This window comes from Hemicordylus capensis, chromosome 1, assembly GCF_027244095.1.
Source record: "Hemicordylus capensis ecotype Gifberg chromosome 1, rHemCap1.1.pri, whole genome shotgun sequence".
Classification (NCBI taxonomy): Eukaryota; Metazoa; Chordata; class Lepidosauria; order Squamata; family Cordylidae; genus Hemicordylus; species Hemicordylus capensis.
The window spans coordinates 310462162-310485238 of record NC_069657.1 but is presented as its reverse complement, the minus strand read 5'-3'; the positions used below and the strand labels follow the sequence as shown (position 1 = coordinate 310485238).

Sequence of the window (23077 nt, the reverse complement as noted above, 5' to 3'; positions counted from 1 at the left end):
GCTTTGCTGTTCCAGCTACAATTTAAGGAGGCACGGAGAACGTCATGGTGTATGTGCTCCTCCCCCTTCACACAGCCTGAAGAACAGCAATATGCAGTTTAAAACCACACACTCCCATAAAAACTGAGGCAATCTGGTATTACTGTATAGGACAGTGCCTAGTGCATTTGGGGTGCTTTGCTGGAAAATATAATAGAATGCTACATTTTTTATTTTATTTTTTGCACCTGGGAGTACTCCTATGCTTTTAACAGCTGAATGGAAAGCAAACATCTAGCAGATGAAGCATTTACTTCTACTGCATTCTGATCCTCGATAAAGCTTCTAGAGTGAATTTGTCACCAAGCAGGTCTTACTGAAGACAAGACAAAAATCTAGAACTCAAAGGCCCATGTAGGACATTTTTTAAAAATGCTCTTTTAATTCCACAATAATGCCCCTATATACATTTGTCACTTTTCAAGCAAACAAGGCAGAATTTCTAGACTCAGCCCATTTGAAGTTCCCGGATGATATCCTGAATAATGATGCAGCAATGCAAAGGGAGAAACACCGGAGCTTCTGAAACATTCCGCTCACTGGGCTCCACCGCTGGCTCATTGATGGGGGCAAATTTCGACATCCTCCCCTCCCTCAGGAAGCACGCTATGCCACCTAAAAAGATGCTTCTATGGATTGTGAAGCCCTTATGGACATAATTTCAGATGGCACAGAGGACTTCTGGGGAGGTAGCAGTGGTGGGAAGGGGAAGTAGCTGAAATTTCCCCATATGCACACTAGCACTGGTGCCGCATTAGTCTGAAACTCTCCGGAACCACTGGTGATACACCAATGTTTCTCCTGTTGCACTGGCGGTTTGTCAGTCAGGATATCAGCCACAGACTGTATTACAATGAAGCACTCAAGCAAATTAATAGCTTTACACAAATGAGTTTCCAAGAAACTTTGTTTTAAGAACCATACTATCATGGTTAGCTTCAAGCCAGAGTTTGAAGTGGGTGTGTTAATGTTAATCAGATTTTATTTTATTTTAAATTGATATACCACCCAAAACTTGTGTCTCTGAGTTCACATCAGTTTGGAGGTAACACTGAACCATGGTTAGCTCTAATTTTTTATTTTTTTTTAAGGAAGTAAAGGGATGAGAAGTGAGAGGGAAGGTACAGTTAGTGGCGCATAAGATCTGCTGTCCATGGTTAGAAGATGAGAAATACGTTCTGCATTAGGTATCTGAGAGCAAGTCTAAAGTGCCCCAGAAAATGTATTTAACCTTTGAGCATGCATTGGCCACCACTGACAGACTACAGATTTCTCTCTGTTCTCTTCTATAACCCCTTGGTGTTTGATTTTTATATCCAATAAAAATCTTAAACAATGGAGACAATAAAGCCTTAAGTCTACCAACTTTAATTCAAGAATTAAAATATGTTCTTATGTCTCTTGATCACAGCAATACGACTAAAATTTGGCTGGACTGTGCCCTTTCTCTATTTATATTAAAGAGAAGAGAAAAATGAGAGGTTCTCAATTTGCTTGTGGTTTAATGAGAATTACCTATTGCAATCAGATATTAACATGCAAGCCAATTGATCAGAAAAATCTTATACCAATTGTAAGCAACATAAAAGCGGGAGGGGGAATCATTAAATCATGGTTTAATTGCTACATAAGTTTGTCTATAGGAGCCACGGGCTTGCGCACTCTGGCTCCCCCATTTGAGAGGAAGAAAGTAAGACCTTCCTTTAACAACAAACTGCAGTTCCATATTATGTATGCACCAGAGTCAGCTGCAGATTCCAGGCATCCCTCAACAAACTGCTCTCTCCTACCTGGATGGGCCTTGGATCCCCTGCTGGGCTCTGCCTCTACCACATGGAGGCAACTGGCACAGAAATGATGTCAGGGATCAGCAACAGGCCCTTCTAAGGGCCCTGGGCCCTCAGCAGCTGCCTGATGCCGACTCCGACATTCAATTGTCAAATGAGCTTGAGAACTGTAATTTGCTTAAGTAGATAGAACAAATCAGAATATCCAACTATGATCAAGCCATGATTAATTAACAAACCAGAGTTCCCCAAGTTCATGCATAACATAGAACAGCAGTTTGTTTAAAATGTGAATCAAAAATGTTTTCACTCTTCCCTCAGCTTCCTGTAGCTCATTCACATAGCATTAAGGCATGGCTCAGCATAACATTTGAATTGGGCCATTGACAATGAGACTAGCTTCCTGACTGAAAACATTATTCAGTTTTCTGGAATTACAAATGAAAGCACTGCTTTCAAGAGCTAATATTCTAACAAAACCCTTTGAGTGTTTTAAGGGCACACTTACTTTCTGTTTACAGTCCATTTGTTGCTTTTATGTTCCACTATCAACCTTAAGTGCTGAATAGGGGCTTTGTTATTAGAAGCTTAAAGATTCAAGATTCACTGTTCATGTGCAAACGACTTAGGACATCGGTAGAACATTCATTTTGCTCAAAGTGCCACTACAGAATGGAATTTTTTTAGCCTATTGATGTGTTTATGTCCATGACAAAGTGCAATGATAATAAAAACAAGTGATCATTTGTGAGGGTAAAGGCATTTTTTAAAAAAAGTATACCATTCATTCCCGGAAAGTTATGCAAGGCCTATACAAGTTAAGTGTTTTCGTATATTATTGATCCAGTTTTGTGAATGCTTTGACACATATTAATGCTGAAACTTCTAATTAAATCCTCTTCTGAAAGGTTTTCAAGGTGTACCAATTCAGGGCCAGTTTATACACTGGCTGACATCCAGAGAAGCCCAATGTGGGCACTTCTAAGGAGTGCCCATGCAGCACTAGTCCTGCATGGTGGTCTTGCTCAAAGGTGGTAATACATTTCGAAGTCCAGAGCATAATCAAGCTCTCAAGAGACAGCACTCCTTAGGAGGCTGCTCAACTAAATTTTCTCAAAGAAGTCCCATTTAAATTAAAAGGACAAGTTGGGCATGTAAGTTTAGTCAGAATGTCCGTCACTTCCCCCAGTACGACCTGACTGTCCTCATGCATACAAATATTCACAACTGCACAGGCAAAGCCATTTTTGTGGGAATTTGGGCTCCATTGTGATTGCAGAAATAGTTATGTAGTGGGTCACTACTAGTTGTAGGCACAGAAAAACAGCTTTATTCCCAGTACAACAGACTGCTTCCACCTGAGGCTTTCTCAGCTGTTCTTTACAGTTAAGAATACTTGGAAGGTTACAAGAATACTTCAAAAAGCATCCCGAATGATGTTGCAGTGGCACACTTTAAAAATTGTTGTTACCCAGTTGTGAAGAACAGGTATGTAGGAAAATGACAAAAGTACACTTAAAAGTTTCCAGAGTCTTTTGCAACCCCCTGGCTGCATGGGCAAAGGCTAGTGTTCTTTAGTTTAGTTACATTACAGGCATGTGGCTGATCACTACACCACATAAACATTATTAGAGAATCACATAGAATGTGAAATTATGACCTCTGAACCCCCTCTCAATATGGGAAACACTACCAATGTTTTTTACTGGATTGTCATCAGAGTTACTAAGAGAAGACATCTGAAGTTCTGAACACTTTAAGCACAGTGCAAATGCTAGGATTATTAGCTGACCATTTGTGGAGCTCCTGCTCAGCATTTTTGTTTGTGCCTTGTTAGTTTTTTTTGTAGTATTAAGTCCCAGAGTTCAAGAGCCGTTTTGAGAGCAGAACAGCAAAAATCATTGGCGGTTTTGAAACCAGAAAGCTCATGAAGTCTTTTCCCTGCCACTATCATTCATAATTTTCAAGAATATATATCAAGATTGTTTTCCAAAGCCAACTTAGGCTTTTCACATTTAGTTAATAATGAGATTAAACACAAGATTCCCACCAAATGTGATTTGCCACCTGCAGTGTTTATGGAAATGGCATGCAAGTTATATTGCTAATTGCATGAAAAATATGCAGATTAGCTTGGGAAGGTGTTTGAGCTCCTGGGAAGGAGGCTAGGGTACTCTCTGCAGTGGTGTTATATGATTTACTGAGGAAATGAAACCTGCCAGCATAATAAAACAGTAACTAGGGATGTGCACAAATCAATTTTTTTGATTTGATTTGTGCCCCCCCCCCAAAAAAATCACCCCTGATTTGTTTTGCATCCAAATCTACCCCTCCCAAATCACCCCAGTATTTGCTTTGATTCAATTTGGATCTGGACTGATTTGGACCACTTAACAAGGTCCTAGGGGCACCAGATTTGGGTAGTGGGTAGGTCCCCATGGGTGCCACCTACCACCCACATTTCAAGGCAGTGGGACACTTGGTTGATTTTTACTGATTTTTTTTAAAGTTTTTACTGATTTTGAACATTTCTACCATAAGAAACAACAGGGATTTGAAGTTGCCATATTTTAACCCTAACACAGATCCCCAACTTTCAATTTAAAAAAAGCTAAGCTCTAGCCCTTGCAGAACTGGAGTTATAGAGCAAAATGTGCAGACATTTTTCAAGTGTTTGGATTCTTTGGAATATAATAACTTTTCCTCATAATGAATCCCTATGAGGATTCATTGCACACTTTCATTTCTTCTGTTCATTTTGACTGTCACTGGACAGTGCCAGCTCTCAACTGCCATGTGCCAACTACACCTCCCGCCACACCTCTTAGACACCAAAGAGCCTAAACACTTGAAAAAAAAATCCTAGAACACAAACTGAGTTGTACCCCACTGCCTTGCAGTAGTTGGCACATGGCAGTTGACAGTCGGCACTGTCGAAAAGACAGTAAAAATGAATAGAAGAAATGAAGGTGTGTAATGAATCCTTATAGAGATTCATTGAGGAAAAGTTATTATACACCAAAGAATCCAAACACTTGAAAAATAATGTCCACACATTTTGCTCCTTGTAGAACTCCAGTTCTACAAGGGCTAAAGCTTAGCTTTAAAAAAAAAAAGAAAAGAAAGAAAGCTGGGAATATGGGGGAATTAATAGGAGGGATCCAAATCTCAAATTGATTCAAATTGAATCAGGCGCGATTCGATTTGGACCCAAATCTAGCCAATGGACCACAGAGGTGATTTGTTTTGTCTCCAAATCACCCGAATCAGCTAGATTCGGGTACAAATTGATTTGTACCCAAATCAATTTGCACATACCTAGCAATAACATAACTCTGCAGTGGTTATTTGCACAGCCTAGCACAAGAATGAAAAAGCTGAAGGTGAAAGATTGTGGGGAAATTTGGATAGATTTAATTATCTTTGGCTCAGGCTTACATCTGAATTCCAGTTTCAAAATGGTAGCAAAGTCACTAGAGCTCAACTTGTATTCAGCAATTTGCATTACACATTTTGAGAACAACCATAGTTTTCTGCTATAAACTGATCCAAATAATAAGGATTTTCTTTACCTTGTGAGAAGTGCCAAGTAGTAAAACTGGAACTGGAAAGCTACTTCTAAACAGCAGTTTCTAATTCTGGTTTGGAAGTCAAGTGAAAAGCCATAGTTTGTTGAATTGGATATACTGTAGTTGGAAACTATTATTTGACTGAACAAAAAAGTCAGGCAGCGAATCTAAGTGCACCAGGGATTACACAAGCCCAAGGACACTCAAACTATTGCTTGGAGTGACATATGAAGAAGCCAACACCCAATTCTCAAAAGAAACATTTAGCTGTGGCTAAGATGCTAGTCATGCGATGACATAATTTATTTATTATTATTTTATTTTTACATTTTATATCCCGCTCTTCCTCCATGGAGCCCAGAGCGGTGTACTACATACTTAGGTTTATCCTCACAACAACCCTGTGAAGTAGGTTAGGCTGGGAGAGAAGTGACTGGCCGAGAGTCACCCAGCTAGTTTCATGGATGAATGGGGATTTGAACTCGGGCCTCCCCATTCCTAATCCAGCACTCTAGCCACTACACCACGCTAGCAGTGGAGGCTCCTCTTTAGAGTCAAACGGAGCCAGGCCCTCCCAAGAAAATAAACAAATTAAATGTTGCATTAAATCAATTAAACAAAGACTTCTGTGTGACCCTAATCACTGCTGACTATTTAATACTAGTTTTATTTTGTTTTTTCCAATGTTTCGCTCATGTCTGAATCATGATTCTAGGCTCTTGCTGGCAGAGGAAAGGACCTGCAGATTACAAATCACATGACAAGGTTTCCTTGGTCCAGTCTTCTCAATACAAGGAGCACCAAACTGGCTTGTCTTGGCCCCTTCTGGGCAGGGAAAGTCTCATGGAAACTGCTGAGTTGGCAAATGATCAGCTAATAGAAAGTTTCAACAAACAGGAACTTTCAGCCAATCTCATAAAGCACAATGGCATTAAGTAATCGTGGGCAGGGCTGGCCCCTCGGATACTTATCTCCGATTGGTCAACTTTCCATTGTGAGGGCTGGGCCATGCACACAGAGATCAGCTGGCATATTGGGAAGAAGAGGCACAATTCTCAATCAGCAGAGTATTCTCCACCCCTATTGCTTTGCCGTTTCTAGGTCCAATAAAAGGGCCTGGCTGCAGTGGATGGAATTCAAGGTAAGTAGGCCTAGGCTAATAGGATTTTATTTTAAAATTTGTGTTCCAGTTAGGATTGACAACTCTATTTCTGCAGGATTCCCCCCACCATGCCATGTTTTTCACAATATTAACCCAGGGGAAGGGCCTGCTTGGCTCTTGTGAACAGGAAGCCCAGTGGGTGAGTTATTCAAGATACCAGGCCTAGTCTTGTCCACTTAGGGCTTTATTTTCAAATTTGTATTCCAGTTAGTGTTGGCAACTCCTACTGAAACTATTCTTGGAGGATCTCCCCCACCCCCAATGTTTTCCACAATATTAACCCAGGAGAAGGGCTAGCCTGCTCCTCAAAGCAGTTTACATAGCAAAAGAAGTGATAAAATGGTTCTCTGTGCCCCCACATGGCTCTCCCCAAGATACACTGTTGTTGAATCCTGTAATACGCTTATAACAGCAGTGCATACAGATCATTTATATATTGTCCGTTTTTATAAGCTTGCAATAGAAAGAAATATCTACCTTATTTCACTGTTTTACAAAAGCCTTACAGACTCAAAACCAATAATTACACCACCTCCACTCCCTCACCAATACTACATTATTTTGTGGTCTGTTCTTTTTTGTTGCATCAAAATAAGATTTTGTAAAATGAATCATGGGGAATTTTTTTTCCCAGTACCCCTTTGACCTGCCACCGAAGTTCTTTATTATTCTTAAATCCTTTTTTTTTTTTTAGGAAATAAATAAATCCAGGTATAGTTTGAAACATATTGGTGTTCAATATGTATTTGCCTGTATTGTCTGCAATTTGGTGTCCTTTCCATCATGACAGATCTTTTGGCAAGGTAGTCCTAATTTAATTTTTTTGTGAGGAAAAAGTTGTAGTTGTCCACATCTGAGAATTTGAATATCTTCTTCACCATACTTAGTGGTATTCAAAGGTATACTGCCCCTGAATCTGGATGATTCACATTATAGCCATCATGACTACAGGAATGAGACTTCTAGAGCAAATAAGGCTGGGGGTGGGGGGCGAACAGACCATAGGTTTGAAATAGTTATTCAACCCCTCAATGCCATGAACCCCCTTTTAAATCACTTTTGAACATTTCTTTCATTAGACATCACTTTGGCAGCCTACGGTCCACCTTAGCTCAAATCTGTATATGCATCTCAATAGGTTGCATCCTCATTTCTGTTCCAAAACAGATAGCAGATGACTTGGGAGCACCTAATCTAGATCCATGTACTATATTCTAGAATGCTTCCAAATCCAAAAGGTACCATAGGAATTATCAGGTCCATATAAACTGAAGGTGGAATCTGGTCTTAAATCTTGAAGGATACAAAAGACTTGTATAACTCAGCCATCTCCAAAATTTAAGTATTTTGACTGATTGTTCCTCTTTTAATCTGACAGCTTGAAAATGGGTTTTCTAACCACATGAATCAAATAAGTAAATCCCCAGATAATACTAAGCTCTAACTGTTCTATTTCCCAGTTGTCAATTCTCCACATTTATTTGTTAGTGTAGCAGCTTCCTTATATTAAATATTTACTCAGTACACACCACCACACCTTTGAAGAGAAAGCCACACAATTTATTTTGGATCATGAGCCTATACATTATTTTTTCTTATGAAAAGCACTCACCCACCTCTTAGAAAAAGCTGCATAGATAGCCCATATTATTACAACCACCTTTCAACCTAGTATGTAAAGAAATTATATAAAGTAGATGTTTTTATTCCAATACAGAGATTAATTTCAGTGTTTAATAGTTGATCTAAGGCGCTCCGATACCTCCCTCCCGAAACAGACACACAGCTTTCTGTCAGAAAATTATGAAAAACTAGGCAGCTGCTTTCTAATTTGCTTTCTAATTATCTTACTGTTCACTCACACATCACACTATTTATCGCACCTATCTCTGGGAGCCTATTGGTTACATCTGGCTACATGCTATTTTGGACAGTGACAGGTGCCATATATTGTAAACTAGCACCTGCAGACTATTTATGAGGTACCCAGTGTCCCTTTGCCACAAGTTTTCCTCTACAAAAGCAAGGAAGCCATTTTGTAAATAAATTGGTCTTACACTCACAAATTTTGCTCACTATTTTTTTTCAAGCAAACATTACTTTACATACTTAGTGCATGGAAGCAGAGGAAATTGTGAAAGGGCTTTTCCCACCCCATACGTACAGGCATTCCAGCAGGTTTTCATTGTTTGTTTGTTTGTTTAAAAGAGACCAGCAGCCTCTAAAGCGGCAGTGTTGAGAAGCGCAGCACTAGGGGAGTGGTACTTGATGCTTTCCTTGCTCAGAATCATGTATCCTTGCCTGCTCCACAGAGATCTAGAGATGCAAATTTAGCTTCATAAATACACACTGGGAATCTCATGGGAAGGGGACAGCAGCTGAGTTTGTGTAATTTTGAGCAGAAAATGGCGGGCAGAGAAAGATTCCACTCTCCACCCCCATCCTCTGCTTTCTTAATAACGACAGTCTTCCACCATAGGTTCTTCTTGAACACACAGGAAAACCTTCCTTCCCAAAGAACAGGCAGGAAAGCAGATACAGTGCGGCATCTGTAAACATCAGTGCTGCAAACAACGGCTCAGGGAAGCATTAAAGACCCCTGTGCCTATTAAATCACATGAGTGCATCAAATCAAAATGAGAACAGTTGAATACAAGCCTTGACTAGCATAGCACTGATCACTTTAATGATTAAAACAATTAAGATGGCTCATGGGGCTGAGAACTGATATTCCCCGCAGAAGTTTACAAGGGGAAAAGTTTCCCCCGATTCCCAGCTTCTCTACACACATTGCACAGACATAACATTCAAGGCCTCAGATTTTACTGTAGCTGCATCTCATACACTGTTCCCTCTAAGGTGTGTGCGTGCTCACAAGTTTTCTGTGTCTGCTCAGTTCATTTTAGATCCAGCTCGGGTTGAACCAGGAAGGCCCCAATTCCGAATGCAGGTGCACACACATTGCCTTTATACGGCCGCCCAAAACAAAATTCATTCCGCACGAAGATGAAAAAAAAATTAGAGGGACCACTGATCCCATATCGTGGATAGAGCCCTCCTTGCTCTGCACCCCCCATCTCCAACCAGCAACAAGGGGTTTAGGGTGAGAGACCACAGTAATGGCGCAAAGAATCCAAGCTTTACAAGTCCTGGCACAGAGAGATGATGCCATTACCTCATGCCAGGCCTCAAGATATTCAGGTAGCCTCAATATGTAGTATTTATCATAGGAAGATATGAGGTTTACAAAACAAACATACAAACAAACAAATCAATAAACATGACATAGCTAGCTGGTGTTCCTATTTAGCCTACATTCCTTAAGGAAAGTAAGCTTATGAGATCACCCGGCACAGAGAAATATCCGCCCCCCCCCCGCCCCCATCATCAACTTTGCAGTGCCTGGACCAATATGAAACAGATTGGGTATAGTTGTAGGGACTCACAGGGACACCTCAACAGTGTAGTTTGTGATGAAGTCATCCACCTCAATTCAAGATAGCAGACCCGTGAACATTTGAGGTGCAAGTGGGCTAGCTTGTGGACCACGTAACCAACTTGGACCAAATTTGGTGCAGTTGTAGTGAGTGGCACAAAGGGACACCTCAATGGCATAGTTTGTGATGTCATCCACCCAGATTCAAGATGGCAACAAATGAACGTTGGAGGCACAAGTGGGAACAGATTTCGACCAAATTTGTACAAATTTGGTATAGTTGTTGGGTCACATAGGGATACCTCAGAGGCATCATTTGTGATGATGTCATCCATCTTGATTCAAGATGGCAGATGCATGAACATCTGAGGAGCGAGTGGGCTAACCTATGAACTGCCTAACTGATTTGGGCCAAATTTAGTCCAGTTATAGGGTTAGTGAAAGGAAAGCAGGCAGTTTAGTTCTTACCAGAACAACTTGTTATATTTGTGTAAATCCATCATGGCTGGAGCTAGACTCCACCCTTAGACCTTTTCCTCCTTCCTTTCAGTTTCTTCCCAGCTTTCTTCCAGCAACAAAACAGCATTTGTATTTATCTGCACATACAGATCAAGTAGCAGTTTTGTTTTCATACACAAGTGTTTTTCCAGTAAAACTTCCTTCTGGTTTTTGTAAACCCAAAACTACATATTTGAGGTTCCTACTAAACAGCTAGAACACCTTCAAAGAGACCAGCTTATTCTACCTCCACAATGCTCAAAAACATGTGGAAACTGTAATCTAAGGTCGAGAAATCTCTTTTAATTAAAGAGATAGCTATCAGGCAACTTGTCAAGCATGGATTTCACTGCATATAAAACAGTACTTTAACCAGAAAGACTAGCACTTGGCTGCCTTCCAGAGACAGTTAGAGCAACCAAGAATACTTTGTAAATCAGATTTCAATTGTCCTGATCCAGCCATCACAAGACTGAGGCTCCCATTTTCAGCTATCAGTTTTCAAAGCTCAGCTACTCATTGAGGATAATTACAAAGACAGGACAGCCAAGCAACTGTAAAGGGATTAGAGCAGATACCAGGAATTCAATAACATTAACAGGATTCTCATGTCATAACACCTTAGGCAGCTGTTGGCATTAAACAACAGTGTTAAGGCACTGCCAGATGTTGGCTCAGTTAAAGGATCATGGTCCTTTTGTGGGTGATCAACCACTAGATACCACTATCAGAGGTCAGCCCCATTCACCCAGGGTGTGTGTGTGCACACGCATGCACACAAGAGCAAGAGCACAATTCCTACACATCACCAGTAAAGACAGCTCAAGCGCACACACACACACACACACACACACACACACACACACACACACACACAAGAACAACCCAGTTCCAGTTTTACAGACATGACCACTGGGGAAAATGATATCTAAAGAGGAAAGGCCATCTTCATGCTGCTACCTCAAAAGAGCCTGAAATCACTACCTGGATCGGTCCGTGTGCCTTCCAGCCAGCATCCTTAGCAGGCGTAGGGAACTGAGTCCACCAAGACACCTATCTCAAGAGCATCTATCTTTTCACTAACCTCTGCAACCCTCCTGCCTTCCACCTTGCTGTCCCTGAAGGACCAGAGTCTCCTGCTGCTCAAAGCCAGAGACAGGTACAGTTTAGAGGCTGTTCGGCTCTCAGGACCCCGATCTAGTACTTCAATTCAAATTTTCCCCTTCCCCCTCACTTAGCATCTCTCTCTTACCCGCCTAGGAAATTACACATAATCTGGAACTTTAAGCTACATGTGCCTTATAATAGTCTGTTTTTAAACATATTTGTATTGCTTTTACGTTAGGACCACCTAGTAACTTAGTCTTACTACTTTTATTATTATTATTTCAATAAACTCCTTTTGTTGATTAAAACCTCCCTCCCAAGCCAGTTTTCCTGAGTTCAGATGCTTGCACAAATTAAAAATGCTTGAAACTGTCTCCCTTTTGAGCTAAAGTCCCCACATTTGCCTTAACTGGGGGTGCTGACCAATCACCCCCAAGGCAGTTCCATCAACACCACCTGGACCTACCCCATGGGCCTCAGTTTAAGAAACCCTGGTCTAGGTTGTACCACTTTGGACTGCAGTTGGGGGCTCACAAGATTAAATGCTCTTTCATAACAAAACCTCTCCACATAGGAAACTAGCAAGTCAAACACTTCCCCAGTTCCAACATCTAAACCCAATTCAGACATAAGGCCAAACTGCAGTTATACATACCCGAGGTCGGCATTTCTGACTGTTCGAATGCAGGATTTCTTCCAAACCGCGGTTCCACTGGCACCTCAAAACCTCACTTTTAACCTTTGGTTTCACGTTGGTTAGACTGCGGGAACCAGAGGTCTGCTGGCCCCATCATGTCATTAGAATTCAGCACCTGCTGTAGCCTGGGGTTCATGCTGAAGCTCCTCTCGCAACCATAGAGAGAAAAGCTCAGAAATGCATCAGCTCTCGGCAGCCTGCACCTTGCTGGCCATTTGTTCTGCCTTCTTCGGCCTTACAACTTGGCACCTCACTGCTCCTTTTGCTGCGTGGCAACAGATACACCACATGCCTATATTTTCCTCATTTAAAGGCACAGAACCAGCAATGGGCATAAGGGCACAGTGGAGGGTGGTCTGCTTGCTTGTTTACTTGTTTTAGACCAGGGATTCTCAACGTTGGGTCCCCAGATGTTATTGGACTTCAGCTCTCATAATCCCCAGCCCCAGTGGCCTTTGGTTGGGGATTATGGGAGTTGAAGTCCAATAACTTCTGGGGACTCAACGTTGAGAATCCTTGTTTAGACTCCCTGCTAACTGGAAAAAGTGGCACCTTTAAAGTGGGTGAGTTCTGAAGGTTGGGGGTGGAGGTTGCAGGACCAAGAGCGGGCTGGTTGGAAATGGTGAATTGCCCCCATCCCTGCCAGAACAAGAGCATATGAATCTTTCATCATATTTTTCTGGCTGTTATATTAACTGGTGCTTTGTTGGGTGGGTGGTGAGGCGTCATATGCTATTTTCAGCTTCTTACACAGGTGAAACAGTTTCAGCCTTGGAGCAGAGCCGTGTGACGGTTGGAAGGAAAGGGTTAATTTGTCTTTGCTCTGCCGAATATGGCTATGGGACAAGAGGGAATCAGAGTGCCCTCATAGGAACATAGGAAGCTGCCATATATCGTGTCAGACCATAGGTCCATCTAGCTCAATATTGTCTGCACAGACTGGCAGCAGTTTCTCCAAGGTTGCAGACAGAAGTCTCTCTCAGCCCTATCTTGGAGATGCTGCCAGGGAGGGAACTTGGAACCTTCTGCTCTTCCCAGAGCAACTCCATCCCCTGAGGGGAATATCTTACAGTGCTCACACTGCTAGTCTCCCTTTCATATGCAACCAGGGCGGATCTTGCTTAGCTAAGGGGACAAGTCATGCTTGCGACCACAAGACCAGTTCTCCTCTCCACTCACATCGTAGCCAATGGTTGCTGCATGAGTGATGTGCTGACATCATGCCCACAGTCTGGCAAATGCAAGCAGTGTTGCTAGTGCTGGGAAGAGGGAAGAATGACTCTAGGCAGCAGTGTTCTCTCTAAGGCATGCGCACATGCGCACGCTCACAAGTTTTTAGATGTCTGCTCAGTTAATCAGGAAGACCCCACTCTGAGTGCACACACTGCCTTCATACTGCCGCCCAGAACATAACTCATTTCACACAGAGATGAAAAGAGTTAGAAGGACCACTGCTAGGCAGTGGACGGAGATAATGGAACCGCAGTTACTGGATCGTCTATGGCACGATTCTCACCCTCAGCGATTAACCACAGGTACACCTACCCACGGCTTGGCATTTTGTCCAAATCGGCCCCTAGTTTTCTTTAGTACATTTCCACATGCGAAATTGAGCATTGCCTAGCATTTTAGTGCTGAAAATTACCTAACCCAGGGGGTGGTGGTGTAAGAGAACACTGTTACAAAATCACTGCTATCCTGCAGGCAAACATTGCAAGTTCAAAACTTCTTGAAGTCATCCAGCAGCTGCAACAAGCTCTTTAAAGTCTATTGTCTCTTGGATCAAGGTGGGGAGGGGGGCACTCACCAGCACAATGCTTCCTACCTTTTACTGATAGCATCCAGGAGAGCCTTGGTCCATCTATTCTCCCACAAGCAGAACACCCACTCTAGTGGGTCTTTTAAGAAGTTTAGCTCCGTTCAGAAAAGAACAGAGAGTTCCAGAGCATCTCATACTACAACAGCTACTCTAAAGAAAGGGTGATAAATCCTTTTTACCCTCTAGAGCAGCTGTTCCTCTTTAAGGGCTACAACTTTACTAGTGTGTAACATGGATACCTTTTGCCCCCCTGCGGTACATGGACCACAAACATATGCTACTCATCTGTGCCAACCTTCTGGAAAGTTCACATTTAATATCAGTCAACCTTTCCATCTGCACATGCTTGGCTCTGTTCATTTTATCTTCCAGCAGAATACCTCATTTCTACCCCTTTCTCCTCCACCAACAACTGTTTCTATGCTCCAGAACAACCCTCTCTATGCCCCCCCCCCTTTTTTAAAGACAGCAGGTTTTCATTACAAACATTTCCATGTAACAAATGTTCTGATGTTCAGAATCTGCATTCTGATGCAGCTGGGAGCCTGGTTTTCAGCTTTAATGGTACTCCACCACATGGTCTATGGATTGGGTGGCTCGGTGGCTGGGGTGTTACTCACCACCTGACATTTTCTGAATTCTCCCCAATTCTTGTAGCGGTATACGTTTGGGTTCATGAGTTTGCTAATCACACCGCGCAGTTTCAATTCTGGGACTTCTCGTAATCCCTGGGTCATGCACCTGACCCTTTCACCATACAGTGCTTGCGGCATAATATTTTGTTTGTTGCTTGCCACATTCCGGGTTTGGATAAAAATACTGCAGATGTATTGTATTGGATGCAGGTCAAGTGAAAGGCAAGTGCCACCTACCACCTAAAATTGAAGGCAATGGGGCACTTGGTTGATTTTTAATGATTTTTTTAAAAAGTTTTTACTGTTTTTGTAAATTGTCGCCATAGGAAATAATGGGGATTCAAAGTCACCCTATCCTAACCCTAACATGGACCCCCAGATTTCATTTTTACAAAAAGCTAAGCTCTAGCCCTTGTAGAAGTGGAGTTATGGACCAAAATGTGTGGTCACTATTTTTCAAGTATTTGGATTCTTTAGTGTATACTAACTTTTCCTCATAATGAATCCCTATGAGCACACCTTCATTTCTTCTGTTCATTTTGACCATCATTGGAAAGTGCCAACTGTCAACTGCCACGTGTCAACTACACCCCCATCCCACACACACTGGAGTACTCTTTTAGGAATCTTTGAAGTGTTTAGATTGTTTGGTGTGTAATGAATCCTCACAGGGATTCATTATGAGGAAAGGTTATTAGACATCAAAGAGTTTAAATACTTGAAAAAATTCCTAGAACATAAACTGAGTAGTACCCCACTGCCTTGTGGGTGGGAGGGGGGTGTAGTTAGCACATGGCAGCTGACGGCACTGTCCAAAGACAGTCAAAATGAATAGAAGAAATGAAGGTATGTAACGAATCTTCATAGGGATTCACTGAGGAAAAGTTATTATACTCCAAAGAATCCAAACACTTGAAAAATAGTGACCACACATTTTGCTCCATACTGTAACTCCACTTCTACGAGGGCTAGAGCTTAGCTTTTATTTTTAAATGAAAGCTGGGAATCTGAGGAAATTCATAGGAGGAATCTGAATCTCGAATCTAGTTGTATCTGGTGCAATTGGATTTGGTCCCGAATGTAGCCAATGGACCACAGGAGCAATTTGTTCTGTCTCCAAATCACCTGAATCAGCTAGATTTGGGTACAAATCCATTTGTACCCAAATTGATTCACACATCCCTAGCAATAACAACAACAAGGTTGCAAAACCTTTAAACAGATTGACAGGCATCCAGATTAATGGTGCGCTAGTGCAACTGACAAAGTTGCACACATTCAAAAAAGGTTACACAGCTGAGAAGATGCTCAAAACTGCACAATCTTTTGCTGCCTTGGTCCACTTGTGCAAGCATTGTACTTGTACAACAAGGGAAGCAGATAATTTTGTATCATTCCTTGCAATATATGTCATCTGAGGAAGAGGTTTCACAACAGGATATGAGAAGCATTACACAAGCACTCCCTATTCCACCAGCACAATGCTAGTCTGCAACACAAACTCCCAATTTAGTAGAACTAGCTAGCACAACATGTTTGGATGAATGCAGCGTTAATCTGAATGCCAGCCAGTATATTTGTTAGGTATGAGCTGGCAAACATTTAGGATCCTATGGAGAATTATTTGCACTAGGAAATAACAGATGAGCACATAAAGCAATGGAGTCAGACCACTGGTTCATCTTGGTTGGTATAGTCTTAAGTCTACACTGATTGGCAGGGGCTCTCCAGGGTTGCAGATGGTGCTCTTTCCCAACCCTACCTGGAGCTGTCAGGGATATGGCCTCTGCCCAAGTTTGAGAATTAAGCTGCCTGCCCATTCTACATGTTGTATTCTATGTGTGCATGCTCACCTGTCAAGAAATTGGGAACAAATAATTTTAAAAAACAACCTTTCACACCATTCTGTGTGTACGTATGTGTGCTCGTGTATGTCCGCGGGTATGTCTGTAGGCCACAGTTACTGTGTGGTCAGGGAAAAGACAAGAGATATCCTTACAGCCCACACAGATGAGCACTGACCTTGAGGGGTCCAGGCTAACACCAGAAAAACTTAAGAGTTACTCACGCCACAGTACTGATCATCATGAAAGATCTGAGGCGGCAGCGGGTTGCCTTGTGCAGGCTGCTTCTCTTGAGGAATATTTTTATACATCCATCTTCTTTGCTCTTCGGACATGGTGATATCCACCTCTTCAAAGCCAATCTTGTTGGCTTCCAGAAATTGAACAATGTCTTGCTGCCTCTTCTTTATCTGGCAGAAAGAGAAAAACAAAGTTAGGATGCAGCCAGTTGTCGCCAAGGCAAATTACATGTTTCAGCATGGAAAAAACATTTCTTTAGAAATGCCATTTTGACTAAACGGTAAGTTATGCTGAGGAATTGATCTAAGTGAATGAAATAAAGTATTCTTGGTAGCATCTGAAAGCCGAGTTGTTTGGAGTTGAAAGGGGCACTTTTCTCTTTAGAGATGTTTATCATTACATAAACTCCTGTTATTTGTGCTTTGTTTTACAATCTAAGTTCACACCAACAATTCTAGCTTCTAAAAACACTCCCCAGCCCCTAAAAGACTAAATACCACGTAGCAAACATTCTTGTCAGTCATTTAGTCTATACTATAATGCCTTTCTGGTTCTACCTTTGCAGTGGCTTCAAATTGCAAATTAAAACTTTTTTTTAATTTGTAGGACGTCCCTATCAAATTTGTAAGACGTCCCAAACTTCCTAGGCGGTCTCTGGGCAAAGACCAGCATAGAACAACAAAGAACAGATTAAAAATAAAGACCTTTAAACAACTTTAAACTACATCCAATTAAGAAGATTGGGTGAAAAAATAAGTCTTTAAATTAAATCTTTTTAAAAAGTTGCCAGAGATGGGAAGGCTCTTATTTCAGCAGGGAGTGCATTCCAGAGTCCAAGGGCAGAAACACCGAAGGCCCGTCCATGCATAGCTACCAGACGAGCCGGATGGCAAATGCAGACGAACCTCTCCAGATGATCCCAATGAGCAGGGGAGCTCATGGTGAAGGAGACAATCTTAAATACCCAGGTTCTAAGCTGTTTAGGGCTTTATGTATTTTGCCTGGAAACTTATTGGTAGCCAGTATAGCTCTACACTGTGAAGGAGTAATGTGTAGGAGTAAGGAGCATGTAGGATATATACAGGTGAAACTCGGAAAATTAGAATATCGTGCAAAAGTCCATTAATTTCAGCAATGCAAATTAAAAGGTGAAACTGATATATGAGACAGACGCATTACATGCAAAGTGAGATAAGTCAAGCCTTAATTTGTTATAATTGTGATGATCATGGCGCACAGCTCATGAAAACCCCAAATCCACAATCCCAGAAAATTAGAATATTACATGGAACCAAGAAGACAAGGATTGAAGAATAGAACAATATCGGACCTCTGAAAAGTATACAGTGTACTGTGCTTGATTGGCCAGCAAACTCGCCTGACCTGATGCCATAGAGAATCTATGGGGCATTGCCAAGAGAAGGATGAGAGACATGAGACCAAACAATGCAGAACTGCTGAAGGCCGCTAATGAAGCATCCTGGTCTTCCATAATACCTCATCAGTGCCACAGGCTGATAGCATCCATGCCACGCCGCATTGAGGCAGTAATTGCTGCAAAAGGGGCCCAAACCAAGTACTGAATACATATGCATGCTTATACTTTTCAGAGGTCCGATATTGTTCTATTCTTCAATCCTTGTCTTCTTGGTTCCATGTAATATTCTAATTTTCTGGGATTGTGGATTTGGGGTTTTCATGAGCTGTACACCATGATCATCACAATTATAACAAATTAAGGCTTGACTTATCTCGCTTTGCATGTAATGCGTCTGTCTCATATATCAGTTTCACCTTTTAATTTGCATTACTGAAATTAATGGACTTTTGCACGATATTCTAATTTTCCGAGTTTCACCTGTATGTAGGAACAGTGAAGAAGTAATATGTTCTCTCCGAGATGACCCCCGAGACCAACCTGGCTGCTGCATTCCGTACCAACTGCAGTTTCCAGACTATGTACAAAGGTAGCCCCTTTGTACAGAGTGCATTGCAGTAGTCAAGTCTGGAGGTTGCCAGCAGATGTACCACCATCCTGAGGTAGTTTATCTCAAGAAACATACACAGCTGGAGAATCAGCCAAAGCAGATAGAAAGCATCTCTGGCCACCGCCTCAACCTGGGACACCAGGGAGAGGTTTGGATTCAGAAGCACCCCCAGACTGCATACCTGTTCCTTCTGGGAAAGTATGACCGCATACAGAACTGGCAGATCAAAACAGTCTCACGTGTTCCGACCCCGCACAATAATGTAGTTCCGTCTTAACTGGATTCAGTCTCAGTTTGTTATCCTTCATGCAGCCCATTACTGCCTCCGGGCAGGCATTTAGGGAGGTTATGCCTTCTCCTGATAATGGTGACATGGAGAAATAGATTTTGGTGCCACCAGCATACTGATAACACCCTGCACCAAATCCCCTGCTGACCTCTCCCAGCGGTTTCATGTAGATGTTAAACAGCATCAGAGACAATACAGAGCCCTGAGGGACACCATATCGAAGTTCAGATTTTGAAAAACAGTCCCCAAGGGACACCATCTGGAATCTTCTGGGGGGTGTCGGAGCGGAACCACTGCAAAGCAGTGCCTTCCACCCTCATGCATCTATCTATATATTTATTTCTCCTAGGTGTACTCGTCACTAATCCCATTCGTGGCAGCTCTCGTGACAGTTCACAAGCAGCTACTGGACAAGCGACAGGGAGGAAAATAGGGATGGGGGGCAGCGGCGGGAATCAGGAGGCAGTGGCAGGCCAGGCCAGCTGCCGGAAATTGGCAGGCAGGAGGAGGTGGTGGGCCAGCTGGCTGGTGGCGCCCACCAGCCAGCAAGTGCCGGGCAGGGGGGCAGAAGAAGTAGGCTGCTCCCGCCAGCAGGCGGCTGGCCAGTGGGAGCAGGTGGCTGGCTGGTGGGAGCAGGCAGCAGCAGCGGTAGGCCAGCCTGCTGTGAGGAATTGGTGGGCAGGCGGGAGGTGGCGGGCTGGCTTTCTGGCTGGCTCGCCAGCCAGAAACCGGGTGGGGGGAAGTGGGCTGCTCCCGCCAACCATAAACCACAGGCGGGTTGACGGAGGCGCAGATGTTCTGCACCCAGCCCAGCTAGTATGCATTTAAAACCGATAGTGCTTTATGGATGCCTTGCAATAAATAAGCCATCTCTTAGTCAGAGGCGTAGCTAGGGAAAATAGCGCCTAGGGCAAGCACTGAAATTGCACCCCCTGTCCAAACATCTGACACCCATCTTTCAGATAACTTTACCATAATAACAGCTGAAAAATATAAGTCAAGCTCATTAATCTTGTAATAGTTCAAAAACTCTTTAGCAGTGGACGTAGCCAAACCAAAAAATGCTAGAAAACTACAAATTTCAGCATGCTGGGGCTCATGAAATACCCAAAAACTATGTGGAGTATACTTGGAAAACTAAACAGAAGTGTCTGTCTAATTATCTACTATGCATTGTAGAATCACTATTACATAAGTTTTAAAAATAAATGGAGAATTTGACTTTTCCCAGATACTCTGAAAATAATTAAAGGATATGCAGAGTAAACTGTGTCACTGCTTGGAATATATTCTAGTATTTCAGAAAGACAGTTAAAATGAGAGAAAGAGAGCAAGAAACTCCTAGTGGGCCTTAATACTAAGGATTTCACACTGATTCAAAGACAAATTCACCATTAATAGCCATATTATTAAGACATCACATTTAACTCACTTATCACAAGAAGCAAAGTAAGAGCAAATCCTAGCTCCCAGATACAATCCTAGCTCATAAGTTTCAGCACAGTATTTACAAGCCCTGATTCTCTGTACATAGTACCAAACTAAATATGTGTACAGTGACTTATATTATATTAAATTAATTTTTTTTACCTGTAGCCCCTTCAGGGGGCTTCCTAAAGGCTGGGGGGGTGGTCTGCAAAGGTCCCCCCCTGCTGGCCTCTAGGGCCTCACAGGGACCGTTTGAGCATGCACAGTGGCCATTTTGTTTTCAGCAGCGATTTTTTAGATTTTTTAATTTTAGAAAATGGTGCCCCCCTTCAAGTGGTGCCCGGTGCACGTGCCCTGCCTGCCCTACCCTAGATACGCCCCTGCTCTTAGTCTCCATCTTGTCTGAATAGCCATTAGGTGCAAGTTTATTTTGCATTCACTGCACTTCTCTTGTACCAAAAACAATTTTCTATTTGCAATTCATGAAGACAACAAGGAATTATTTACAGTGGGTATTAAAAGAGCCTTACTCAAAGGCTTCATGGGCCAGTTCTTAAGAGGCAAACACATGGTTTGGTTTTGTAGGAACTGGATTGCACCAGCTTGATTAGCGGGCAGCACTCCAAACGGTGATCTCTTCAGTAATTGCCTTTTCAGAAAGCATGTCTGCTGACTGGATATGACTATTTGTGTAGGGTGTACTCTAATTTATTAACATTAACCTAACTACTGAAAAAAATGTTTTTTTTAAAAAAAACCACATTGCTTGATGCGTTTTCCCTCCTCCCCATACCCCCAAGATTGACATATGTAATACATTCCAAAGATTCTAAACTAATTGAACATCTGCCTTTTGAAATCAGCATCTCTCCTATGATGTTTATCATTAAGCAGTTGCTATGGCAAATAGCCATTGAGTCACCAATTTGCTTTTCTCAGGCCCTCAGCACAGCCTTCTGAATAGGGAGTGTTGCTCTGATGATCCAGCATATGTCTCACTCTAGTAAATGACATGTTGGAGAAACTGTTGTAGCTGGCTGTGGCACATCATCTTCTCTGCCACCAACTCTCTTTCCTGGGTTCAAGATTTTGTTTGTTTGAAGTGCCTTTCTAATTGATCTTCCAAAGTATTATAAGTTATATCAGTAGCTTCATATAATTATACAATGTTGTATTTCATCAGTGTGATCTGAAAGACCCTCTAGTTCTCTCCTGCACTTTGAGAGCAATCTGAAATCAAGTGGTACTTGAAGGCTGTTCATGAAACCTATGATGCACATTCCACACATTCATAGTACATCGATAGAATACGGTCTATATGACACATGGAACTCATTCTGCATTCGGCATTCTGAGGCACGTGCCACCGCACTGGAGTACTTTGGCTCTGCTCTATTTCTCTGCATGCATTCTACTTTGTGATACGATGCAGGCCTTGGCTGGTCCACAGCCCAAGAACCAAAAGGAGACACTCAGCTTTGTAGCTTTATCACCATTGTAATCATTCTCTTGCTCCAAGCAGTGGGGGCCCACAGGCCTACCAAGAGCCCGCTCCCCCCGCCCCGAGATAGTCTCTTGCTCAAGGCTACACAGAAAGCATCATGGCTGAGTTGACAGTTAACCGAATTTGAAATGACACAGAAAAGGCTCCTGCATCTTTCGAGATTCTGAATGTATGGTTTCCTCTAGTGCCTCAGGAGAAGCACTACTCTGCCCTTCTGTGAAGAAGCAATTCAAGGCACAGAAACCTTTCAAGGAGAATATTGGCAGCACTAACCGGGCTTTAGGCAGGACTCAGTCAACAGATTACTAAGTTCTACATGAATAATTAACTGAAGGAAGCCAGCAAGCAGAATGATCATTTTTAAAAGGCTGAAAAACATATACAGCACAGACAGTTAAAAAGGCCATGCCCTTGTTTAGGAGAACGATCTGTCTTTTGAAAGAAAACATCAGGTTAAGTCCCAGAAGCCAATGCAATATTGAACCTGAATGAACTAGATTCCACATCATGCACGTGCGTGTTTACACGTACAAACACATTTTTATATGAAGTGTAAGTATATGGTAAACTGCTCAGTTTTGCCACTTCATAGGAACATAGGAAGATGCTATATACTGAGTCAGACCATTGGTCTATCTAGCTCAGTATTGTCTTCACAGACTGGCAGCGGCTTCTCCAAGGTTGCATGCAGGAATTTCTCTCAGCGCTATCTTGGAGAAGCCAGGGAGGGAACTTGGAACCTAGATGCTCTTTCCAGAGCGGCTCCATCCCCTGAGGAGAATATCTTACAGTGCTCACACTTCTAGTCTCCCATTCATATGCAATCAGGGCAGACCCTGCTTAGCTAAGGGGACAAGTCATGCTTGCTACCACAAGACCAGCTCTCCTCTCCATATTGTTTTAAAATGCTTGCTGCTATTGGAACTCCAGTAAGAGAAAACAGCTATAAACCTCTATAAGCATGGTAGAAACATTTTGCTTGCCCCCATTTACAATACAGCTTGCATATTGCTCCACATTAGAAACTCAAACTCT

At 42.4% G+C, this 23077-nt stretch overlaps 1 protein-coding gene across 1 annotated transcript in view; it reads right to left on the bottom strand.

The window, feature by feature from the left end:
- The window catches only part of SH3BGRL2 (SH3 domain binding glutamate rich protein like 2), a 46758-nt gene that overhangs the window by 7963 nt on the left and 15718 nt on the right, over positions 1-23077 (bottom strand). Inside the window, exon 2 of the mRNA XM_053287015.1 lies at positions 16818-17003. Within this exon, the coding sequence (XP_053142990.1) occupies positions 16818-17003 (186 nt within the window). The remainder of the gene's footprint in view (positions 1-16817; positions 17004-23077) is intronic.